At 47.6% G+C, this 20,148-nt stretch overlaps 2 protein-coding genes across 2 annotated transcripts; one reads left to right on the top strand and one right to left on the bottom strand.

The window, feature by feature from the left end:
- The first annotated feature begins 18 nt into the window (after positions 1 to 18).
- mplkip (M-phase specific PLK1 interacting protein) lies at positions 19 to 1,966 on the top strand. The gene is made up of 2 exons (XM_015012557.2): positions 19 to 378; positions 1,699 to 1,966. The coding sequence occupies exons 1-2, from the start codon at positions 124 to 126 to the stop codon at positions 1,801 to 1,803; spliced, it is 360 nt and encodes a 119-aa protein (XP_014868043.2). The 5' UTR covers positions 19 to 123; the 3' UTR covers positions 1,804 to 1,966.
- LOC106933355 (E3 ubiquitin-protein ligase RNF31) lies at positions 1,672 to 14,453 on the bottom strand. The gene is made up of 20 exons (XM_088015062.1): positions 13,375 to 14,453; positions 13,204 to 13,294; positions 12,313 to 12,378; positions 12,069 to 12,235; positions 11,888 to 11,997; positions 11,504 to 11,565; positions 11,163 to 11,282; positions 10,878 to 11,050; positions 9,053 to 9,235; positions 8,788 to 8,970; positions 8,620 to 8,718; positions 5,615 to 5,704; positions 5,442 to 5,544; positions 3,974 to 4,092; positions 3,797 to 3,910; positions 3,658 to 3,724; positions 3,497 to 3,587; positions 3,255 to 3,426; positions 2,966 to 3,091; positions 1,672 to 1,807 (listed from the first exon to the last, which is right to left on the bottom strand). Exons 1-20 carry the CDS (start codon positions 13,417 to 13,419, stop codon positions 1,772 to 1,774), a joined length of 2,217 nt encoding a protein of 738 aa, XP_087871188.1. The 5' UTR covers positions 13,420 to 14,453; the 3' UTR covers positions 1,672 to 1,771.
- Positions 14,454 to 20,148: the final 5,695 nt, after the last annotated feature.

Here is a 20,148-nt window from a genome sequence, read left to right on the forward strand (position 1 = left end):
TTAATGCTCCATCGCCAGTTAGCGCTGCATGCTGCAAGTTTCAACGGAGCCGTGTGTTTCCGGTTCCGGTCCACATTCTGTTCGGTTTTAGCCAGGTTCCTGCTGGTTCTGCTCTACGCTGAGATGCGCCGTGCTCCGGTTGGATCTCAGCGGAGCCCCGGTGCCCCTCGGTCGGCTTCAGACTGGACTTTCCCCGGAGTTCGGTCTCCGTTCGGAGGTTCTCCTCAGCGAAGAGGGGCAGGCTTCTCTCCCCGGTTCTCCCCCGGGTTCAGCAGAGGAACTACGGACGGGTCACCGGCGCATTTCAGCGGCGAGAGCCGGGGGTTCGGGTTCCGGCGGCCCCAATCCTTCAGTCCTTCAGGAGCTCCGAACATGCAGGTGGTTCTGATGTTTCTAAACAAGAAATTTGTTTCAGACAAAAGGGAGTGGGCGGGGCTTGTTTGGTTCAGGTGTTCCATCAGTGCTACCTCGTCAGATTTTCCTACTGTAGCACGGATAGACAGTTAAGTCTATCTGTCCGTGCTACCCGTCTAAAACTGCCACCGTCATGTTTACAAACAGAAAAACTACAGCAGGTTGTGTTAATGTTAAATATATTAATGTTAAATATATTGGATAGCATTATTTGAGTGACGGGACTGAAGTGGAAGCTTAGGAGTTATGCTTAGCTTAGCATTGGAACAATTTATTTACAGGACGAAACCACAAGATCACTTCCTTCATCTGAATGTCCTACCCGTTTAAAATGAAAAGTTATAGATGTATGCACTAATCCTTTATTAGAATATCCTAAAGTATTTTAAATACAGAGGCGTTTGTAAGAATAAAACAGTATCAGACAGGGGAAACTGGTTTTTATTGGAATTAAGTTAAAGACAAATACAAATCACTGCAACTCTTTCTTTGGGCATTAATCGGTTGTATGACAGACTTTATCAGATGCCGCCACAATGTGTCCACCGAACTGCGCAGGTCACTGTGTTCCTGAAATGATGGGATATTAATATTACACAGTTTCAGTCCCACATAGTATCGCCACCAACATCTATTTAGTTAAGTTTAGTAATAAACAAGAGTGTAATTAAACTAAAATATAGGGACAGAAAGGCCCACAAAACAACATATTTGTCCTGATTAACTGCCAAACAATAACGTGTTTAACGACATTGCAGGCGGCAAACTGAAGCCATTTATAAATATATTTACAAACTTTCACAGGTAGGACGTATTTATAAGAAATCTGCTGAGTCAGCAGTATGTGACGTACATCGATGTGCTCATGCGCATTCAGTGGCGCACCTACACATTCTGGTGGATGCAAAAACATAAATCGGCGCCCCCCCCCCCCAGAGAAGGGTTAGGGTGAAGGAGCGACGCTGACCAACCCTGTTTGATCAGTATTTTCAAGAGTTCTGTAAATAATTGTAAAATTCTCCAGTTTTCGTAGTTCTATTGTGGTTCTGATTGTTTGGAGCAGATGACTCTGAACAGAACCAAGGTTCCACTTCAGCTGGTTCAGAACGTTCTTTTTAGACTGACCGTCGTTCATTTCAGGTTTAAACCTGCTGCTGAGTGTCAGAGCAATGCTATAAGTGGAACCAGGTGAGCAGAAGGTTACCTGAGCGGTTCTGATCCGGTTTGCCCCAGTGTGAAGCAGTTCCTTTAATCCACATTGTGACTCGGCTTGTTGTCTTCCAGCCCAGAGACGTTCCGGTGGAGAGGTATTTCAGTCCCTCCATGCTGCAGGATCCCTGGAGGACGCTGCAGCCTGTCACACCTGAAGCTGCTGCCAGGACCACCTGAGCAGCTGAGCCAATCAGAGCACAGAACCAATCAGAACCCAGACGAGCAACCTCTGTGTTGCTCGAAGTTTGACTTCTGTCCAATCATTTTTAACCTTCTGGTTACTTTTGTTTTTACTGATAAATTTTTTCTTTTTATATTTTAATAAAAGCTAAAAACTTAACCTGAATCCTGGAGTTTTATTTTCATGGTGAATCAAGACATTCTTCACATTTAAAGCTGTTCTAGAACAGTTCTGGTTCTGACCCGGTTTAGTTTCACAAAGTCAGAGAATACCCAGTATGGACCCATAATTTCCGTACTGGGTCGGTCACAATGGCGACATGGAAGGGTGGGTCGTTAGCACATTGAGCAGCAAATACATGAAGTTGATTGACAGCACTAAGCCCCTCCTCCTGGCTCTGATTGGATGTTTCTTCAGACGGTAGATGGAGTTTTTTAACAGATTGATACCATGGTGACGGTTTAAACTGATAAGTAAAAGTTACATACTGCAGCTTTAAACCCCGATGAGCGGTTCTGATCCGGTTCTTCCAGCCTGGTCTTATTACACCTTCCGACACAAACAACGGTTCTCCAGAACCTTTCTGGGAATTAAATGGAGCAACATTAAGAATCTTCATCACCAATGTCTTCATCGTTTCCCAGAACCTCCATGGCTCTACCAGACAGAGTTAACCCCACCAGAACCAGAACCAGGACATTCTGATGAAGAGCAGTCGGGTTCAATATCAGACGGGTTCTACTGGGTTTGGAAACACACCGTTGCCATAGAGACAGAAACTACACAGTGAGAAGATGACAAATTTATTAAAGTGCAGAAAACTGATCAAGTGGAACCCGAACCTTGACCTCGTTAATCACTGATGCTCGTTAAGCTTCACCTTTTTAAAAGAACTATGAATTTTGAGCTGTGAGGATCAGAGTTTTTTTTCCCTTTACTTAACCAGGTAAACCCCGCTGAGATGTAGATCTCATTTTCAAGAGATCTTGTTTCAAACCATTTCAGTTTGTTGTTTAATCAATCCTAGAAAAAGAATAATTTAAATAAACCGAAAGCTGATGAGTGGATGGAAGCTCGTTAACCTTGTTAACACCCATGCTAACATCAATTAGCTCAGGTAGTTGTGACTGGAAGCTTCTCTCATTGGTTCCCTTTCACCTGTTTCAAGTTATCAGCCATCATCTGTTTGGTTGGGCTGTGGACAGGTGGAGTGGGCGGAGCTTCTGCTGATGTCACTGATGGAGTGCTTCGCTGCTTCATGAGAGGAAGGCAATTGGTCAGCACCTGTAGAGAGACCGAACCGAGGGTTGTGACTGGCTGAAAGTGTCTCTGTCTAACCCTAACCGACCAGATGTGGTTCCTGCGGACGATTCAGCAGCTAAACGTTTACCGGACCGGCAGGCTGCCCCGGTTCCAGGTAAAAGCCAGTCATGATGATGTCACTGACCAGGCGGAGGCGATGGGCGTACAGCGGCTCTGGCTCTTCAGGCATTCTGGTTGGCACAACAACGCTCCATCGCCGCAGCTCTGCGATCACCTCTGCAGGACTGAAGAGGACAGCCGGGTCGGCGCCGCAGCGGTTGATCTGCTCCACCAGACGCTCCTTGTAGTGAGCCCTGCTGGGACAGACAGCAGCTCACCTGAACAGGTACGCAGGCGGAGGACGCACAGCCTCCGACTGGACCTTACTGGCAGTATCCTCCGTACGGCGCCGGCCGTCCACAAGGCTCCTCCTTCGTCATACCGCTGTCATCTCGCAGTTCCAGCACGAAACACGCCACTACCACACAAACACACCGGTCAGACAGACCGCGAAGCGCCGGGTTCCCCGGAACAGGAAATGACCTCACCTGTCTGACCGCACTGAGCCAAGCTGCCACTGGACGGTTCCAACCAGGAAGGAGTCACTCTATAGTGCTGAGAGGGAGGAGAGCATCACCAGCGAGTTCACCCGGGTCTGGTCGAGGCCCAGACCCGGGTCCAGCTAACCTGCAGCAGCCGGTGCAGCCGGGCCACGCTCCAGTCTCTCAGGTGGTACAGGCAGTCCCTGGGGTGGTGCGCATGTAAACCTCTGGACGCACACTGAGCGGAGAAGCTGCAAGCCTGAGGAGAGAGACGTCATGAGGAGACTAGAACTCGGTAGAATCTGGCAGAACATGGACTCACCGGGCCCAGAGCAAAGCGCTGACTGCAGCCGCCACAGAACTGATGGCGACACTGAGAGCAGGTGAAGTGAAGACACCCTCCTCTGGACAGGCTGAAGACGAACTGACAACTAGGACACTCTGAGGACAAACAGACTTTACTGGAGGAAGAAAGGCGGTTAGCTACCAGCCCCAGACACACGATCGGTTCAGATGTTCATACCAGAGCCCTTAGGTACCAGACTGCAGGTTCCCTGCTGGTTCCTAGAGGTTCTAGCAGTAGAACAGGAGGCAGATTCTTTAGTTAATCGGCTCCTAAACCAGATCCCAGTTTACCGAGGCAGACGCTCGTCTACTGGTTTAGGTTATCCTGTGCTATCTATCGTTATGCTACTTCAGGCTGCATAATGGTCAGTTTGTTTCTCCTCGTATTCTCCATTCAGGGATCATCTGCCGTTATTGTGGTGGGTTGCCAGGTTTTACTTGCCCCCCTGCCAGTCTAAGCGTTGCTTGTTATTATTTTTTAGAATTATTTAAAATAATCTCCGTAGGGCATGCGTCTCTGCGGTGCTCAGCATCTCACCGGCAGAGCAGAATCATTCCTGAAAGGTTCACAGTTGATGCGCTGCTGCGGCTGCAGTTTACCTCGGCATGGATCACGTCTCACCTTTCACTCAGACTGGACGATTTGGAAAGTGTCGTTGGAGAAAAGCTTCACCTTATTGGCAATTATATAGATTACATTTGTGAAACTGCAAATGTAATCTACAGATGCGCTTTCAGAGATGTGCGTTGAGCATGCCATGCAGAGAGAATTATATCTTTGTGAACAAAGAATTATGAGTGGCGTTTACCTCTCAACCTGCTGCCCAGCACATGGCTCTGTTGTGTTCCTCATGGTTCAGCCTGAGCTGTTGCGCTCGCCTCATAGTCACGCTCCACGTTGTTTTGCTTTGTTTCTTTCTTTTTGTTTTTTTCAGCACCACATCAAATGTCATCCCTACCTCTGGTCAGGTAGAGTTGCTCTATGGAGATCAGAAAAAACTTGTTCCTTAAAGCCTGGGCAACCAAAACAAATATTCTCTGTGCTTATTAAAAACTCAGGAAACATAAAGTTTGGTCCCTACTAGTGCTTCATAAATTAAATCTCCTTGTTTATTTATTTTAATTGTATTTTTATGGTTTGTGTTTTAAGACTGTAGCTGTGGATTTAAGCGTTGTGAACGATGTATTCCAGAAACATTCCTGTTAACGAGCATCTTTTAATTCAAAAACATGGCGGACTGCCTCGGCCACCGGGCTCAGCTAGTTTTCTGGGGGAAACTCTGCACTGTGACAATTAACTTTGTTTCCTTTCAGTCCAAATGCAGATTGAACCAACTGGATGAAGCCACCCTGACGGATCCAAGCCCAAGTCAGACGCTAGAACCAGGTCCAGATCAAACCTTGGTATGAACTCGGACCTCGATTACTTAAAGGCGTGTTTTTACCGATGGTTTTGTAGACCCACATGGAGCTGTCCCAGTCCTGCTGGGTCTGCTGTTGCCACGCCTTGAACTCTGCACAGGAAAGTCCCTGATGGTGAGGAGACCACTGCAGAGCAGACAGACCGGGTCAGATTCTGGTTGGAGTTCCGCTCAGACTGCAGGTGTGTGTGTCTTACAGGTGACCTGCACTGGGAACAGGTGCTCTTCCTACAGCTTGGACAGTCCATCCTCAACCGCTCCGATTCATGGAGCATCCCAAAGGAACACTGAAATGAAAGTTATAGCTCTGTAGTTCTATGAATCCCGGATGATCGCCAGAGGTGGAGCTTCATGCACTGAATGATCATTCTTGTGCATGCTCAAGTCACCTGACTTGCCAGTAACCCATGTGACTCTAGTCACATGATACCTGGCGCTCAATCCCTCAAAACTCTCACGTGCCGCAAGAAGTCCAATAGACAGAGTACTCTGTTGGTCATCCTGGATTGATAGAACCATAGTTACAGTCATAAATTTGGTTGTACTGACCACCAGAGGGTGGATTTTTAAGCACTGGATGACTTATGTCAACAAAATCTAAAAGAACAACCACTACACTGCCTACCTCTGTGGGATGTAGAAGGATGCTGCTCCAAGATGCCTTGAAGGGGATGAGGCAAAGCCACATTCACCCGGTAAAATCGAGCAAAGGTGCTTGGTGACTTCCAGGAGACTGCTCTGTGCATGGTGTCCAGAAGCAGTCATGGCAGGCCCCTTGTACAGTGACATCTTACTCCTGCAGGCAGAGGTCGGCTTTGCAAGGTGCAAGTATTAGTGAGCGCATATATGGCACCCATGCATTAGCCATCATACATACAACTTTCTCAATATACTTTGGGAAAGTGGATCTGGGCCTGCAATGGACTGGTGACCTGCCCAGGGTGACCCCACCTCTCGCCCATTGACCACTGGAGATGGGCACCAGCACCTCTGGTAACTCCAAGAGGGATAACCGTATAAGATGCAGATGACAGTCATCCTCCTCACCCAGCTAGGGACAAGAGGCTGGCTTCTGAATTGAAGAAGGTACCCGTGGGACAGAATGTACAGCGCCCACAAGTCCGGGTGTGGATAGTCCAGCTACCGACTTGTCCTGGTGTAAAATAACTGACTGCTGACATTAAATATTACCTGCCAGCCAATTTGCCTCTTGAATGCCTGGGAGGGCACAGCCAGACGGTGCCACACGAAAGCAGTACGATGTCTGGACCCCTGATTGGGGACAGGATTTTGGCAGTCTCTGGTTCCACAACTGGCATTTGCCCCAAGCCAAACCTGGATGCCTCCTGCATGGCCACCAGGCATGCAGTTCCCATATATACTCCTCTGAGGGAGAAACCAGAGACCCTGGAGCTCAGCTCCAGAAGGTAATCGAGGAATTGGGTACTCAAGGTTGCCACTGAAATGGCATTGTTACCGTGGACTGATGCTCCATCCTACTCAGAAGGAAGTGCTACGCAGCTACCAGCATTGTCCTGAAAACACCAGAAGATGGCCTTCATTTGGGCCAGTTCAGTAGTCAGGTGATCCACCTTTGTGGACAACCTACCCGAATCGGTGCACCTGGCTCTCTTTGCCGAAACCAAAGGTGCCTCCAGGCTGCATTGGGCACGCCATCCGTCCCGATGGCAACAGGTCTTGCTGTGCAGATCCCGCCCAGTCAGTAGGCTGCTCCAGCGCAGTCAGCTGATTTAGCCTGAGCTAGCACGACGCTACAGATGGGGCACGCATTGTCCGACAGCGAGATGCACACGAGGGCTACGAGTCACGCTTGTCATCAGGCTGGAGTGAAGCCAGTTAGGTGGAGCATCATAAATTATACAGCATCATATCACCACCACAAGTACAATCTCCATACAGGCAAATTAAAGGACTCGAGCGAGAGCAGAAAATGCCATAGGCGAGTCAAAAAAGCCACAAATAAGCAAGTGACAAATCAAAGTGAACAATAAACTACTGCTGTAGAAAAAAGAAAAACAAAACTTAGCAGTCATCGGAGAAACAAGCACTTATCTGGTGGAAACTGAAAGTAGCTTTTGCTGCCCCTGGAAGACAAGACTCACCAAAAACAAGGCTGCAAGCACAAGAAGAAAACTGCGTTAAACAGAAAAGCTACTAGCTTTGCATAACCACACCTGTACTCAAGCACACCTGCGCGTGAGAACAAAAGGGATTGAATGCCGGGTGTCATGTGACTATAAAGTCACATAGGTCACTGGCAGGTCAAAGGTGACTTTGTTGTGAATAACTGGATACATGATCCACTTTTCTCAATTTCAATTTAGCATTGGCCGATATCGAACCGATGTAATTTTAATGACTTAATAATACAAGAACATCCTACCAAAGATAAATACACTTTATTTTCAAAAGAACACGGAACTGGCAAACAAAATAAACAAAACAACCTAAAATGGACTCTCAGTCTCTGTTAACTAAAACTGAACACAACATAAAACCAAAGTGGAAATAAAAACTACATTCAACCAAAAGAGTACAGATTATGGAGTCTGCATATCATTATATTTATATTGAGAAGATGGGCAAAACCCCCATTTTTATAAACAAAAAGTGCAAAGTAACAAAAGCCACTAAATAAGACCAGATGTCTCAACAAGCAGATCTGAAGCTACTTTAGTCAAGACAGATTCTGAGCAACAAATACCAGCATGTTGAGTTGGTGTGGCTGAAGGCCGGATCTCTCAGGAGGAGCAACGTTTCCAGCTAAACATTCTCTCTGAACTGGTGCTTGCTGCACAAATTGGCTTTTATTGTGGTAATGTGTACATTTGCTCAGAGCACGAAGCATAGAATTAGTCTGAATAGATCGTCCCGTAGGGACGGGGCACATTTTCACCAAATTCAGATCTAAACTTTTGTCAGTATCAGATATTAGTATTGGGTCGGTGCATCTCTAACTCTGACTCAACCTGCAATGATCATTTAGCGTTTGAAGCGTCTGGCAGTCAGAAGGGACGAAATGTAAAAACAAACATGCTGATGGATCCTGGATTGGACCAGAACTGGACCCAGAACCGGCCCGATTCATGGAGCGCCCCAAAGCAACGCTGAAACAATAAACAACCTGCCAAGGTTCTGACCCTAATGGTCTCACCAGAACCGGGCCCAGTGAGGTTCTTACGTGAGCGCACCAGCAGAACCGGGGCATTTCCTGCAGGGCTCGGTCCCGGAGTTTCCTCTGGAAGAGTTCATGGATGTCAGGAGGCAGGAAGTGACGGATCTGGAAGCACAACACGTCAGGACTCCCAGCAGCTCTCACTCACCTGACTGACTCACCTGACAGACTCACCTGTGTGTCCAGCAGGTTAAAGTAGTCCATGGACTCCTCTAGCGCCCCCTGGCCCCTGATCTCTGGTTGGCCGCACTGCGGACAGGTGAGCTGGTGGACGGCGCGTTCCTTGATGGCGACGGAGAAACAGGAAGTGAAGCAGCTCTGACACAAGAAGCAGGAGCAGTGGGTCATGGTGATGATCTGCATGAAAACAAGCAGAGATGAAGAGCTAACAGGAAGTAGAGCGCTGTCTGTCCTGTGATTGGCTGGATGAGACAGTCACCTTGCTGAAAGACACCTGATCACGACAGATCGGACAGATGTGCGTCAGGAACTTCAGCGCTGAAGGGAGATCTGGATTATGCTGAACCGCCTCTATGACATCATCAATGCTGAAGCTCCGCCCAGTCATGGTGATCAGAGCCATGAAGACGGCGGCCCGATCTGGAGACAGGTGAGCCGATACCTGGGGGACACATCAGCTGAGATGAGCTGAACGTCCAACGTTCTAAGATTGTCGTAAGGGAAACATTGTGTAACTATTTCATCAGGTAGTCGGATATGCCCGACTTCTCCATCAACATCTAATGATTATTGAAGGGCGATGTAGTATACAGACTTGGAATGTAGTTTTTATTTTATGTGTTTATTTTATGGAGGCATTTTATTTTTGTACCAGCTCCAGTGTTCTTGAATAGACCTCGCCGCTATCCAACAGCTAAACAGAGCGAATGCAGAAGCTCCACAGACTCAGGGATGACATCTTGAATAATTTACTGACATCAATTTTCTGTGAAACTGTAACAGGATAAACAAGGAATACATACAAGTATCGATGTTGCAGTAAAAGGTCAAAATCACTGCTTACACCATTTATACACAGACTAGTGGTCTTAGTTGGCTTAGCAACAGGCCAAGTTTACTACTAACAGAAAAATACGTAATTTCTCTACAAATGAAGGTGACTGCGATAACTATTCTCATATGTGATTAATCCAACTTATAATACTCACACATGATCCTTTAGAGGCAAGAAAACAACATAAGCAGGGCTGAGGAACTGCCAGGTGGCTGCAACTGTTTTCTACTTCTACTGCTTTTTGATAACTACCCCCGCGCCACCATTCCCTCGGCCCCCCATTTTTGCTCTTCGGTACGCTTTGCCCACCTGCTCTACCTGTAGCAGCGGACAACCAAATGTTTCCGGTATTCTCAGATCCAAAACTTGTCAGCTCCTACGGCCATAGTCATCCACTCCCGTGAGTTGTGAAGTTCTGCTGAAGAAATTCATCCAGTTTTGACACGTTCTGCCAACGTGTCTCTCCGTTGGTGAGAAAAAGTCCTGTAAACCCAGTCATGCATGAGGACGCATGAAGCTGGTGGACTCATGTCAAAACAAACCCCAAAACGCCTTATATCCTTATGACAGGACAGGTGTTGGCTACACATCAGTGGCTTTAGATTTAGTTTCCCAGTTGACCAGTGAGAAATGTTCTAGAAAGAATACAGGCATGTCAGAATGAGCTCAAGTCGCTCTCTGGATATTATTGGCCCCGAAAAAGTCATTTCATAACGTTGTTGGTCGAATGAGGCGTCAATCAAAAGGTGGGGCTCTAGGCTGCCCAATAGAATCGTCATAATGGACACCGGCACATCTCTGAAATTAATTATAGTGATTCAAAGAGCCCTGAGACACAAAACCATCTCTGAATTTAATAGCACAACAAAAAATGAAATCTTTATGACACTTGAATCCAATCTGCATAATAACTTGGAACACGGTGTAGACTCTGTTTGCACTGATGGTCATTACTCTGTTGCTCTACAGACTGATTGCTGTCATTAAAGTAGCGGTGCACTGATTTCAGTTTTCTGGCCGATCACAGATATTTAAAAGCCTGACTGATTTTAACCATTACTGATTTGTCTCTGTACTAAATTTAGTACAAAAGTAGCAAAGTTGTCAGCAGCAGGCTGACTCAGCCTTGTGGTTTCACACACAGGTCCTGTTAAACAAAGCAGGGCCGATCAAGCTGCATACCCCAAAATGGCCCCCGCCCCAAGCCGAGTCCCCAGGGAAACACTGCTGAGGTAAAACCCGTCCTCACCTTCCTCAGGTCGGCTTCGGCTGCTGGACTCTGATCTCCAGAACCACGTTGGTTCTGTTCTGACCACCTGCCTCCATCCAGCCTCAAAGCTCCCATCATTCTGCTGAGGGGCTCAGTGGGAGGCGCAGCTGCGGGGCGGGCCGGGTCTGCACCAGATGGGTCCAAATCAGAACCTGAGATACGAGTTCAGAACCTGCTCAGCTGCAGCCCATCCTGAACAGAACCAACGCTACGTAAAAGGGATGGCGTATCTTTGCGGGGCGGGGTTTATAACTCCCATCTCACCTGGAGGCGAGGAGCTCAGGAAAGGGTTGGCGCCGCCAGAGGAGGGCGGAGCCCCGAAGTCGATCCCTTTCAGCTCCTCGGTGTACGATGTCCTGACGCTGTCCTGTTCCCATTGGCTGGCTGCAACAGAAGGGGAGGGGCTTAGTCTAGAAACGCTCAATCAGCTCTCACATGAGATACTGTGGTATTGGCCAATTACGTCACCATGGTAACTCAAAAGATCTCTGAAGGCAATCACAGCCATGCTGTTCTATGTTTTCACACTGGGGGTGGCGCCACCTATGGGGTAGACCTCCTGCCGTTGCTAGGCAACACCCTCCTTCTAAGATGGAGTGGCTTACCTTCAGCCAGATGGGCGGGGCCGTGGGCGGGGTTCTGGGGCTGCTGGGAGGAAGGGGAGGAGCTACAGGAAGAGGAGACAAAGCCAGATCAAAACCGGTACCGTCACCATGGAGACGCATCACCATGACTGTCCCCAACCAGGACCCTATATGACCTCTGACCCAGAATCCTTAATAAGCACATTAAGGTGACCAGAACCTAAACCAGAACCATCAGAACCTCCAACAGAACCACCAGAACCTCAAGAACCACATCTAAAGGGCACGGGCTTGTCAGAACCACTATCAGAACCTGGTCCTGGTTCTGATACCTTTACACCACTTAATAAAACCCGGTCAGAACCAGCTAGGTTCTACCTACACCCCGACCTGTAAGGAACTCACCTGACTCCTGCAGGGGGCGGAGCTTGAGCCACACTCCTGGCGTAAAGGGGCGTGTCCTTCTGGAAGGCCAGCCTCATCTCTGACAGCAGCAGCGTCAGGTTGGACACACCCTGGGAGGAAGTGACGTCACTGAGCGCTTAGCCTCGCGGGTCAGGGGTCAGAGGTCAGACAGTAGGCTTACAGGAGTCCAGTTCCGCAGCCCGTCCACACTGACGGTACCGGAGGAATCTACGTGAGGACAGGATGGGTTGATCACCATGGCGACGGAGGGACAGACGACACAGCGCGGGCGTGACAGCGGGTGGGTCTGGTGCAGCCAGACACACACCGGGATGTTGTAGGCACTTCCTGTGGAGACACCAGAACCGGGATGAACAATAGGTCCGGACCGGAACCCGCAGAGCCAAGATGGCCGACAGCCTGACCTTGGTAGAAGACAGGGAGCGTTCCCGACAGGTGCAGTAGCCTCCTCGTCTCCTTGTTTGGAAAACCTGCGAAACACAAGAACATCGGTTCTGATCCAAACCGTCGGAACCAGGCCACACCATGCTGATCCACCCAACGGACCACAGCTGGGCCAGAAACTGTGTGGGTCAGAATCACAGAACCAGAGAGCAGCAGTTCTCCTCGTGTCGGGTCAGAACCGAGATAGGGTCTTGGAAACGGGTTGACTTGGAGCCTGGTCGTCATGGAAACTGGCCAGCCTGCTAAAGGTCATGAACTCATGGAGAGACATCAGAACATTGCACAGAGATTGCCATGGTTACATGAGTCCTAACACCTGACGGGCAGAAAAAGCTTTTCTGCCGCACCTTTTAGTTAGAAGAGGTTCCTGGCAGATAAGCCAGAGAAACATCTGATCCTTGGAAAATCTCCCTGAAAGTAATCACACCCTGATGGGGTCCGCTGCACCATCACCTTAATCTGGAGCTCTGAGTGTACCAGGTTCTGGTCTAGGCTCCAGCCGGTCCACTCCAGAACCGCTCCAAAGAAATGTGAAGGTCAAACTGGAAAGGCATTTTGTGAATACTTTTTGGTTTAAAGGTTCAGGACAGACAATCCAGCCTTATTCACTGGAAGGTCTGGCCCAACGGGATCAAGAACCTCTCAACCCGCACCGGAGCCGGTTTCCTTCAGGCTCAACCCCTCTACAGTAATGAGGTTCTGATCCGGAACCGGACAGAAACGGTTTAGAATCTCGGATATAGTCTGAAAGCTTGTGAATTAAGCTCAGCGAGTCTGCTCTGCTGCGCCCCCTGCTGTACGCTGTGATTAACTGCTGCCCTCATTAAATTGAATTAACTTCTTTTACTCACAGTAAAAGTCCACAAACAGCCGCAGGTCTCGGAACCGAGCCCGGACCGACTGCAGGTCCTTCAGAGTCTCTGTGGGGTACCGGTACCGACACTGGCAGGAGGAGGAGGTTCTGTTAGCAATAAGCCTGAACTTGGAATCGGTTCGGTTTGTTCAATAAAGTTTGCTCTCACCTCCGTCAGAGTCTGTTGCTCCGCTTCCGGTCCAACCAGAGGCATGTTACAGCAGAACCGAGCCCAGAACCATTTTACATTCAGAACTACAGCCTAACAAGCTAACAGTGGCCAAACTGGACACGTCACTTCCGCTTCAAGACCGCCACACTCAGACATAGGCTGTGTCCGAATTCAGGGTCTGCATCCTTCGAAGGACCGGTCTAAGTAGGACGGGTCCTTCGAAGGCCGGGAATAAACTGAGACCGGAATAAAAATACCTGTGGATTCGGACAGGTGTAGCCTTCACCAACTGTCCCCGCCCCCACCTCAGCGTAACTCATGTTGCCAAGCAACGGTGACAGCGCGAAGCAGAGAGGAGAAAAAACAACGGAGCCGAAGTTTGTTTTTCAGTCATGTATTACTGATTTCTATATTATTCTTCACTTTTTTATAGTAAAGGATGTTCCATAGTAAAAAGGAAATCTCTTACTTTGATTCTAAAATGTTCAAATGTGTACTGCACTTTTCTACAAGGAATACAAATTATTCATTAAAATACTCTCCACATCGCAGATAGGACATTACGGTTAAATAAACCTATTCATGTTTGAAGGCTTAACTTTAATTAATCAATCAAACCGATGTGCCTCTGCTTTGAAATACTTTATAAACCAAACATTTTCAACCAGACCTGTCTGAATAATATCGGTGTTTAACTCCCACTCATTGGGGAAAGCTAGCGGGAGTTTTTATAACAATATGCCAGGAGTTAGGCGTTTTCTCTCGGTGTACCGAACCTGGAGCGCCCGGCCGGCTGACAGCTGAGCTGGCTGTTAACGCAGCGGGAGCAGACAGGTCCGAAAATGTCGGAGCAATATTGTAATTAGATGATGTATTGATGAACCGAGCAGATATTTGAGATTTACACACTTACATTCTCGCCTAAAAACGTTGCACCAAATCACGTTGTGTCATTTAAAGTGTAATAAAGTTCAATAATTTGTCGCTATTCACCGCCATTGACGCTCTGCCTGAACGCCCAGTTGGAACCCGCAATGAATTATGGGATATCGTGGGCCGTGAAGGATACACCGGACCCATCCTTCAAATCTGGGGAAAAGAAGGATGCATTTGAAGGAGTCTTTGAATTCGGACAGGCCTTGTCGCCACGCTATGACGTAATCGGCCTACAAATCCGTCCTTCGAAGGATGCAGACCCTGAATTCGGACACAGCTATAATATAAGAGTAGACCCCGCTCCGGCGCAGGAAATACGGCGGCCATCTTGGAGCGGTCGTCCATCCCATAGACATAATATAAGGATAGACCCTCATGGACCGCTCTCGCCTATTGTCGCTGACGAGATTTAGGGCGGCCATCTTGGAGCGGTCCACCACTCCACTCAGCGTTATGTGTTTAGCAGCACAATGGGCTCTTTGCACCTAAGGCGTTGACGTCACATCTCCAGGAGCTAATGCGGTTCACTTTTTTCCGCTTTGAGTTACCATGACTGGTAGAAAAGACTAAGTCGTATTTCAGATGCAAAAAAAACAATACTATTAACATTGTTGTCTTCCTAATATAATGGGCTTTTAAGTTTTCATTAATTTCCAAGCGATCCTGAATTAAGAAGATGGCTTGTAAATATCTGTCGCTACCAGCTAACGCCGCACAGCAAAGTTTGCAGCCTTCACTTCACTCCGGATCAGCCTAAAACTACCGGGGACACGGATGGTAAATAAAGGAGCCTCCCTGAGTTATTTCCATGGAATCACTTCTATATTCAGCCTGAAAGAGTTTATGGGAACGAGAGAGCAGACCAGAGCCAGACAGCCGAGCAACTGATCCGCCTGTACATCCTGCTGTAAACACCGTCCTATCTGAGCTCTTCACAAGAAACATGCAAAGGTAATAAAACGAAATAACATGGAGACATGAAGCAACACGGTCATATTTTTCTAAAAGCAGCAACTTTGAACCTGAACAGCTGAACCAGATCTCTGACACCAGAGCTGCGCTACTGTTAAGCTATGAGGCTTGTTGTGCTTCGTCAGGCTTCGTTAGTAAAAAGCCCGAACCGGAACCTCCCCTCTGACACTAACGACAATAAACACATAATATACTTGAAAATAAGATAAAAACATTGTCCGTTAGAATGTTTAGATACTTAAATAGCACATTTTACAAGAACAATGTCCGAGAATATTGCCTACTAGCATAAGCTAACGTTAATGTTAGCCACAAAGTTTAAGTAAAACTCACCTTCGTGTCAGTGAATGTATAACGAGGCGAACATCTTAATACCTTTCTCCAGCTTACTTGTTGGGGCTTCGGATCGATGTACAGACCTTGGCCAAGCCCTGAAAGCACCTAATGTAAATGATATTTGTATTGGATCGGAAACAATCGAGCCGCTTTACCCCGAACGCGGAAGCTGAGGTGCAAAGAGCCCATGACGTATCAGCGGATTTAATCGATCATAACACGCTTTTTGTTACTGTAAACCATATTCAAACATCTATCAAAGCTACATTTATAAACAATTGTATTTTTTAAGTATGTTTTTAATACATAGTTCATCATATTTAAATATGCTTAGTGGCTATAACAATAGAATAGGAATGGAATATTCTGATATCGATGTATGAAGAGCATATTACAAAGCACACAGCCGTTCATAATTTATTTAATACATTATTTAGTAATATCAATACATATTTTATATAACTATACAAACCCTAATAAATAAAGATTAATAATGGCACAAATAAATAATGATTAATACTGAATTATATATATATATATATATATATATATATATATATATATATATATATATAAAAATAAAATTCCCCTCTCACCCTCCGTGGGTGGTCTCTTTCATCCTCTGAGCTCGGGTCCTCTACCAGAGGCCTGGGAGCTTGAGGGTTCTGCGCAGTATCTTGGCTGTGCCTAGAACTGCACATTTCTGGACTGAGATGTCTGATGTTGTTCCTGGGATCTGTTTGAGCCACTGCTCCAGTTTGGGGGTGACTGCCCCGAGGGCCCCGATGACCACAGGCACCACTGTGGTCTTCACCTTCCAGGCCTTCTCCAGTTCCTCTCTGAGGCCCTGGTATTTCTCCAGTTTCTCATGCTCCTTTTTCCTGATGTTGTGGTCACTTGGTATTGCTACATCCACCACAACGGCTTTCCTCTGCTCTTTATCCACCACCACAATGTCCGGTTGGTTCGACATTACCATCTTGTCTGTCTGGATCTGGAAGTCCCACAGGATCTTAGCTCGGTCATTCTCCACCACCTTTGGGGGTGTCCCCCATTTTGACCTCGGGGCTTCCAGTCCATATTCTGCACAGATGTTCCTGTACACTATGCCCGCCACTTGGTTATGTCGTTCCATGTACGCTTTCCCTGCCAGCATCTTGCACCCTGCTGTTATGTGCTGGACTGTCTCAGAGGCCTCCTTGCACAACCTACACCTTGGGTCTTGTCTGGTGTGGTAGATCTGAGCTTCTATTGCTCTGGTGTTTAGGGCCTGTTCCTGGGCGGCCAGGATGAGGGCCTCCGTGCTGTCCTTGAGTCCAGCTTTCTCCAGCCATTGGTAGGATTTCCTGATATCAGCCACTTCAGTTATTTGTCGGTGGTACATCCCATGTAGGGGCTTGTCTTCCCATGATGGTTCCTCCAGCACCTCGTCCTCTGTTCCCCATTGCCTGAGACATTCGCTGAGCACATCGTCCGTTGAGGCTTTGTCCTTGATGTATTTATGGATCTTAGATGTTTCATCCTGGACAGTGGCTCTCACACTCACTAGTCCTCTGCCTCCTTCCTTACGGCTCGTGTACAGTCTCAGGGTGCTGGATTTGGGGTGGAACCCTCCATGCATGGTTAGTAGCTTCCGAGTCTTAACATCCGTGGCCTTCATCTCTTCCATTGGCCAGCTAATTATTCCGGCAGGGTATCTGATTACTGGTAAGGCATAGCTGTTTATTGCACGGATCTTGTTCTTGCCATTGAGCTGGCTTCTCAGGACTTGCCTTATTCGTTGGAGGTATTTGGCTGTGGCTCCTTTCCTTGTGACCTCATCGAGGTTGCCATTTGCTTGTGGTATTCCCAGGTACTTGTAACATCTATCTTGTAACGATATCGTTCCCTCTGGGAGTGAGACCCCTTCTGTGCGGACGACCTTCCCTCTCTTTGTAACCATCTGGCCACACTTCTCTAGTCCGAATGACATCCCAATGTCAGTGCTGTAGATCCTGGTGGTGTGGATCAGTGAGTCGATGTCTCGCTCGCTCTTGGCGTACAGCTTGATGTCATCCATGTAGAGGAGGTGACTGATTGTGGCCCCATTCTTAAGTCGGTATCCGTAGCCAGTCTTGTTGATGATTTGGCTGAGGGGGTTCAGGCCTATGCAGAACAGCAGTGGGGACAGAGCATCTCCTTGGTATATGCCACATTTGATGGACACTTGTGCAAGCGGTTTGCAGTTGGCTTCAAGGGTGGTTTTCCACAGCCCCATCGAGTTTGCAATGAAGGCTCTTAGAGTCCTATTGATGTTGTACATCTCTAAGCATTCAATGATCCAGGTGTGTGGCATTGAGTCATAGGCTTTCTTGTAATCAATCCAAGCGGTGCACAGGTTGGTGTGTCGGGTTTTGCAGTCTCGGGCGACTGTGTGGTCTACAAGGAGTTGGTGTTTGGCTCCTCTACTATTTATGGCGATGCCCTTCTGTGCCGTGCTCATGTATTTATCCATGTGTCCGCTTATCTTAGCCGCTATGATGCCTGACATGAGCTTCCATGTTGTAGAGAGACAGGTTATTGGCCGATAGTTGGATGGGACTGAACCCTTTGAGGGATCCTTCTGGATCAGGATTGTGCGCCCTTCAGTTAACCATTCAGGGTGAATCCCATTCTGTAGCAGCTGGTTCAGTTGAGCTGCCAGTCGCTCATGGAGGGCAGTGAGTTTCTTTAGCCAGTAGGCATGGATCATGTCAGGCCCTGGTGCTGTCCAGTTTTTCATACCCGAGACTCTTTCTTGGACATCTGCCACAGTGATGGTTACCGGGGCTTGTTCAGGGAGGTTGCTGTGGTCCTCTCGTAGAGAGGTTAGCCACTGTGCCTTGCTGTTGTGGGACGCCTCCCTTTCCCATATGCCTTTCCAGTATTGTTCAGTCTCCAGCCTTGGTGGGTCTGCTCTGTTGTTAGTACCCTGCCATTGAGAGTACACTTTAGCTGGTTGGGTGGAGAAGAGCCGGTTGATCCTCCTGGCTTCATTCTCTCTTGTGTATCTCTTTAGGCGGCTGGCCAAGGCTTGGAGCCTTTGTTTGGCAGTGTTGGTAGGGATTGTTCTCAATGCTGCATTCACATCTTCAATGAGACTTTCTGATGGTACTTCACTCAGCCGTTGTAATTGGCGTCGGGGTTGCCTGGTGTTCATTCGGGCCACGATTCTCTCTCTCAGGTCAGTTGCTGTCTCGTTCAGCTTTGATAGTTCGTTCATTACTGGGGCTGCATACCCAGTCTCGGGGTGGGGAGTAGTTAACTCCCCCCTGACCTTACCTTTGGGCTCCTCCCTTATGCCGTAGCATTTGTGTTGTACCTCGTCAATCTCAAGTTGTGATAGCAGTTGCCGTTTGCGGATGTTGGAGCACTGAGCTACTAGTTGTTTGGCAGTCATTGTAGACTGTGGGTGTCGAAGTAACCATTCCACCCTCAGTCTTTGCATGTAACCCCTCTGACTAGGGTTACTTGAGTAGTAGCATTCCAACAGATCCATGTTTTCGTCTCTCGCCCATTTCCGTCTTGTTCCAGTTGCCCATTTTTCATCAAGGTGCTCTGGTTCCCCAGCACCTGACGCAGACCTTGTTTGGCCGGGCGACGTCTGAGCCGGCATGTCATGCTTATCAGTGTCTCTCATTGTATGAGGTAGGCTATATAGCTCCAAGGGTCTTGCCTAGGGACCCACACTGCATAGCTCAATTGCACTGTTGTAACTTGCCCCAACCTGGATTCGAACCCCGGTCTCCCAGGTGGTAGACTGGTGTCTTACCCACTGAGCTATACAGTCAGCTATATATATATATATATATATATATATATATATATATATATATATATATATATATATAATTGCTTTCTCACCCTCCGCGGGTGGTCTCTCTCTCCCTCTCTCTCTCTCCCTCTCTCTCTCCCTCTACCAGAGGCCTGGGAGCTTCAGGTTCTCCTCCAGTATCTTGGCTGTGCCTAGAACTGCACATTTCTGGACTGAGATGTCTGATGTTGTTCCTGGGATCTGTTTGAGCCACTGCTCCAGTTTGGGGGTGACTGCCCCGAGGGCCCCGATGACCACAGGCACCACTGTGGTCTTCACCTTCCAGGCCTTCTCCAGTTCCTCTCTGAGGCCCTGGTATTTCTCCAGTTTCTCGTGCTCCTTTTTCCTGATGTTGTAGTCACATAGTATACATATAGATAGAAGAGCCAAAAATGTCAGTTTGTAACATTGTTTATTATTGTGTATGCTGTTTGCTTAATTAGATATTTTGTTAATAAGATTCCATTTCATGATGATTTTTGTAGAAAAGCGCCACCTAATGGACGTAATTGAAATTATGTGAAAAGTGCTGTCACTTAGTTTAAGAAAGGAAGTTGAATGTGATTCAACTGAGCTCTAGTTTTTTGACCGTTACGTTACTTTTCATGTGGAATGCTGTGCAAGATTAAAGAGTCATCTGTAACATCTGCTCAAAGAAAAGTAAAGTTCGTCAGACTTTGTATGGATGTTGTAAG

Source organism: Poecilia mexicana, unplaced genomic scaffold (genome assembly GCF_051168715.1).
Source record: "Poecilia mexicana isolate PSO_F unplaced genomic scaffold, ASM5116871v1 scaffold_17, whole genome shotgun sequence".
NCBI lineage: Eukaryota > Metazoa > Chordata > Actinopteri > Cyprinodontiformes > Poeciliidae > Poecilia > Poecilia mexicana.

What these genes read in the sequence shown, in the direction of transcription:
- LOC106933355 (XM_088015062.1), bottom strand. Translation starts at nt 13,419, where the DNA reads ATGCCTCTGGTTGGACCGGAAGCGGAGCAACAGACTCTGACGGAG. An exon ending in CCTGAGCTCCTCGCCTCCAG is followed by an intron (nt 11,051 to 11,162) that starts GTGAGATGGGAG and finishes CTCGTATCTCAG; the next exon opens with GTTCTGATTTGGACCCATCT. An exon ending in CCGTACGGAGGATACTGCCA is followed by an intron (nt 3,427 to 3,496) that starts GTAAGGTCCAGT and finishes TGTCTGTCCCAG; the next exon opens with CAGGGCTCACTACAAGGAGC.
- mplkip (XM_015012557.2), top strand. Translation starts at nt 124, where the DNA reads ATGCGCCGTGCTCCGGTTGGATCTCAGCGGAGCCCCGGTGCCCCTCGG. An exon ending in CAGGAGCTCCGAACATGCAG is followed by an intron (nt 379 to 1,698) that starts GTGGTTCTGATG and finishes GTTGTCTTCCAG; the next exon opens with CCCAGAGACGTTCCGGTGGA.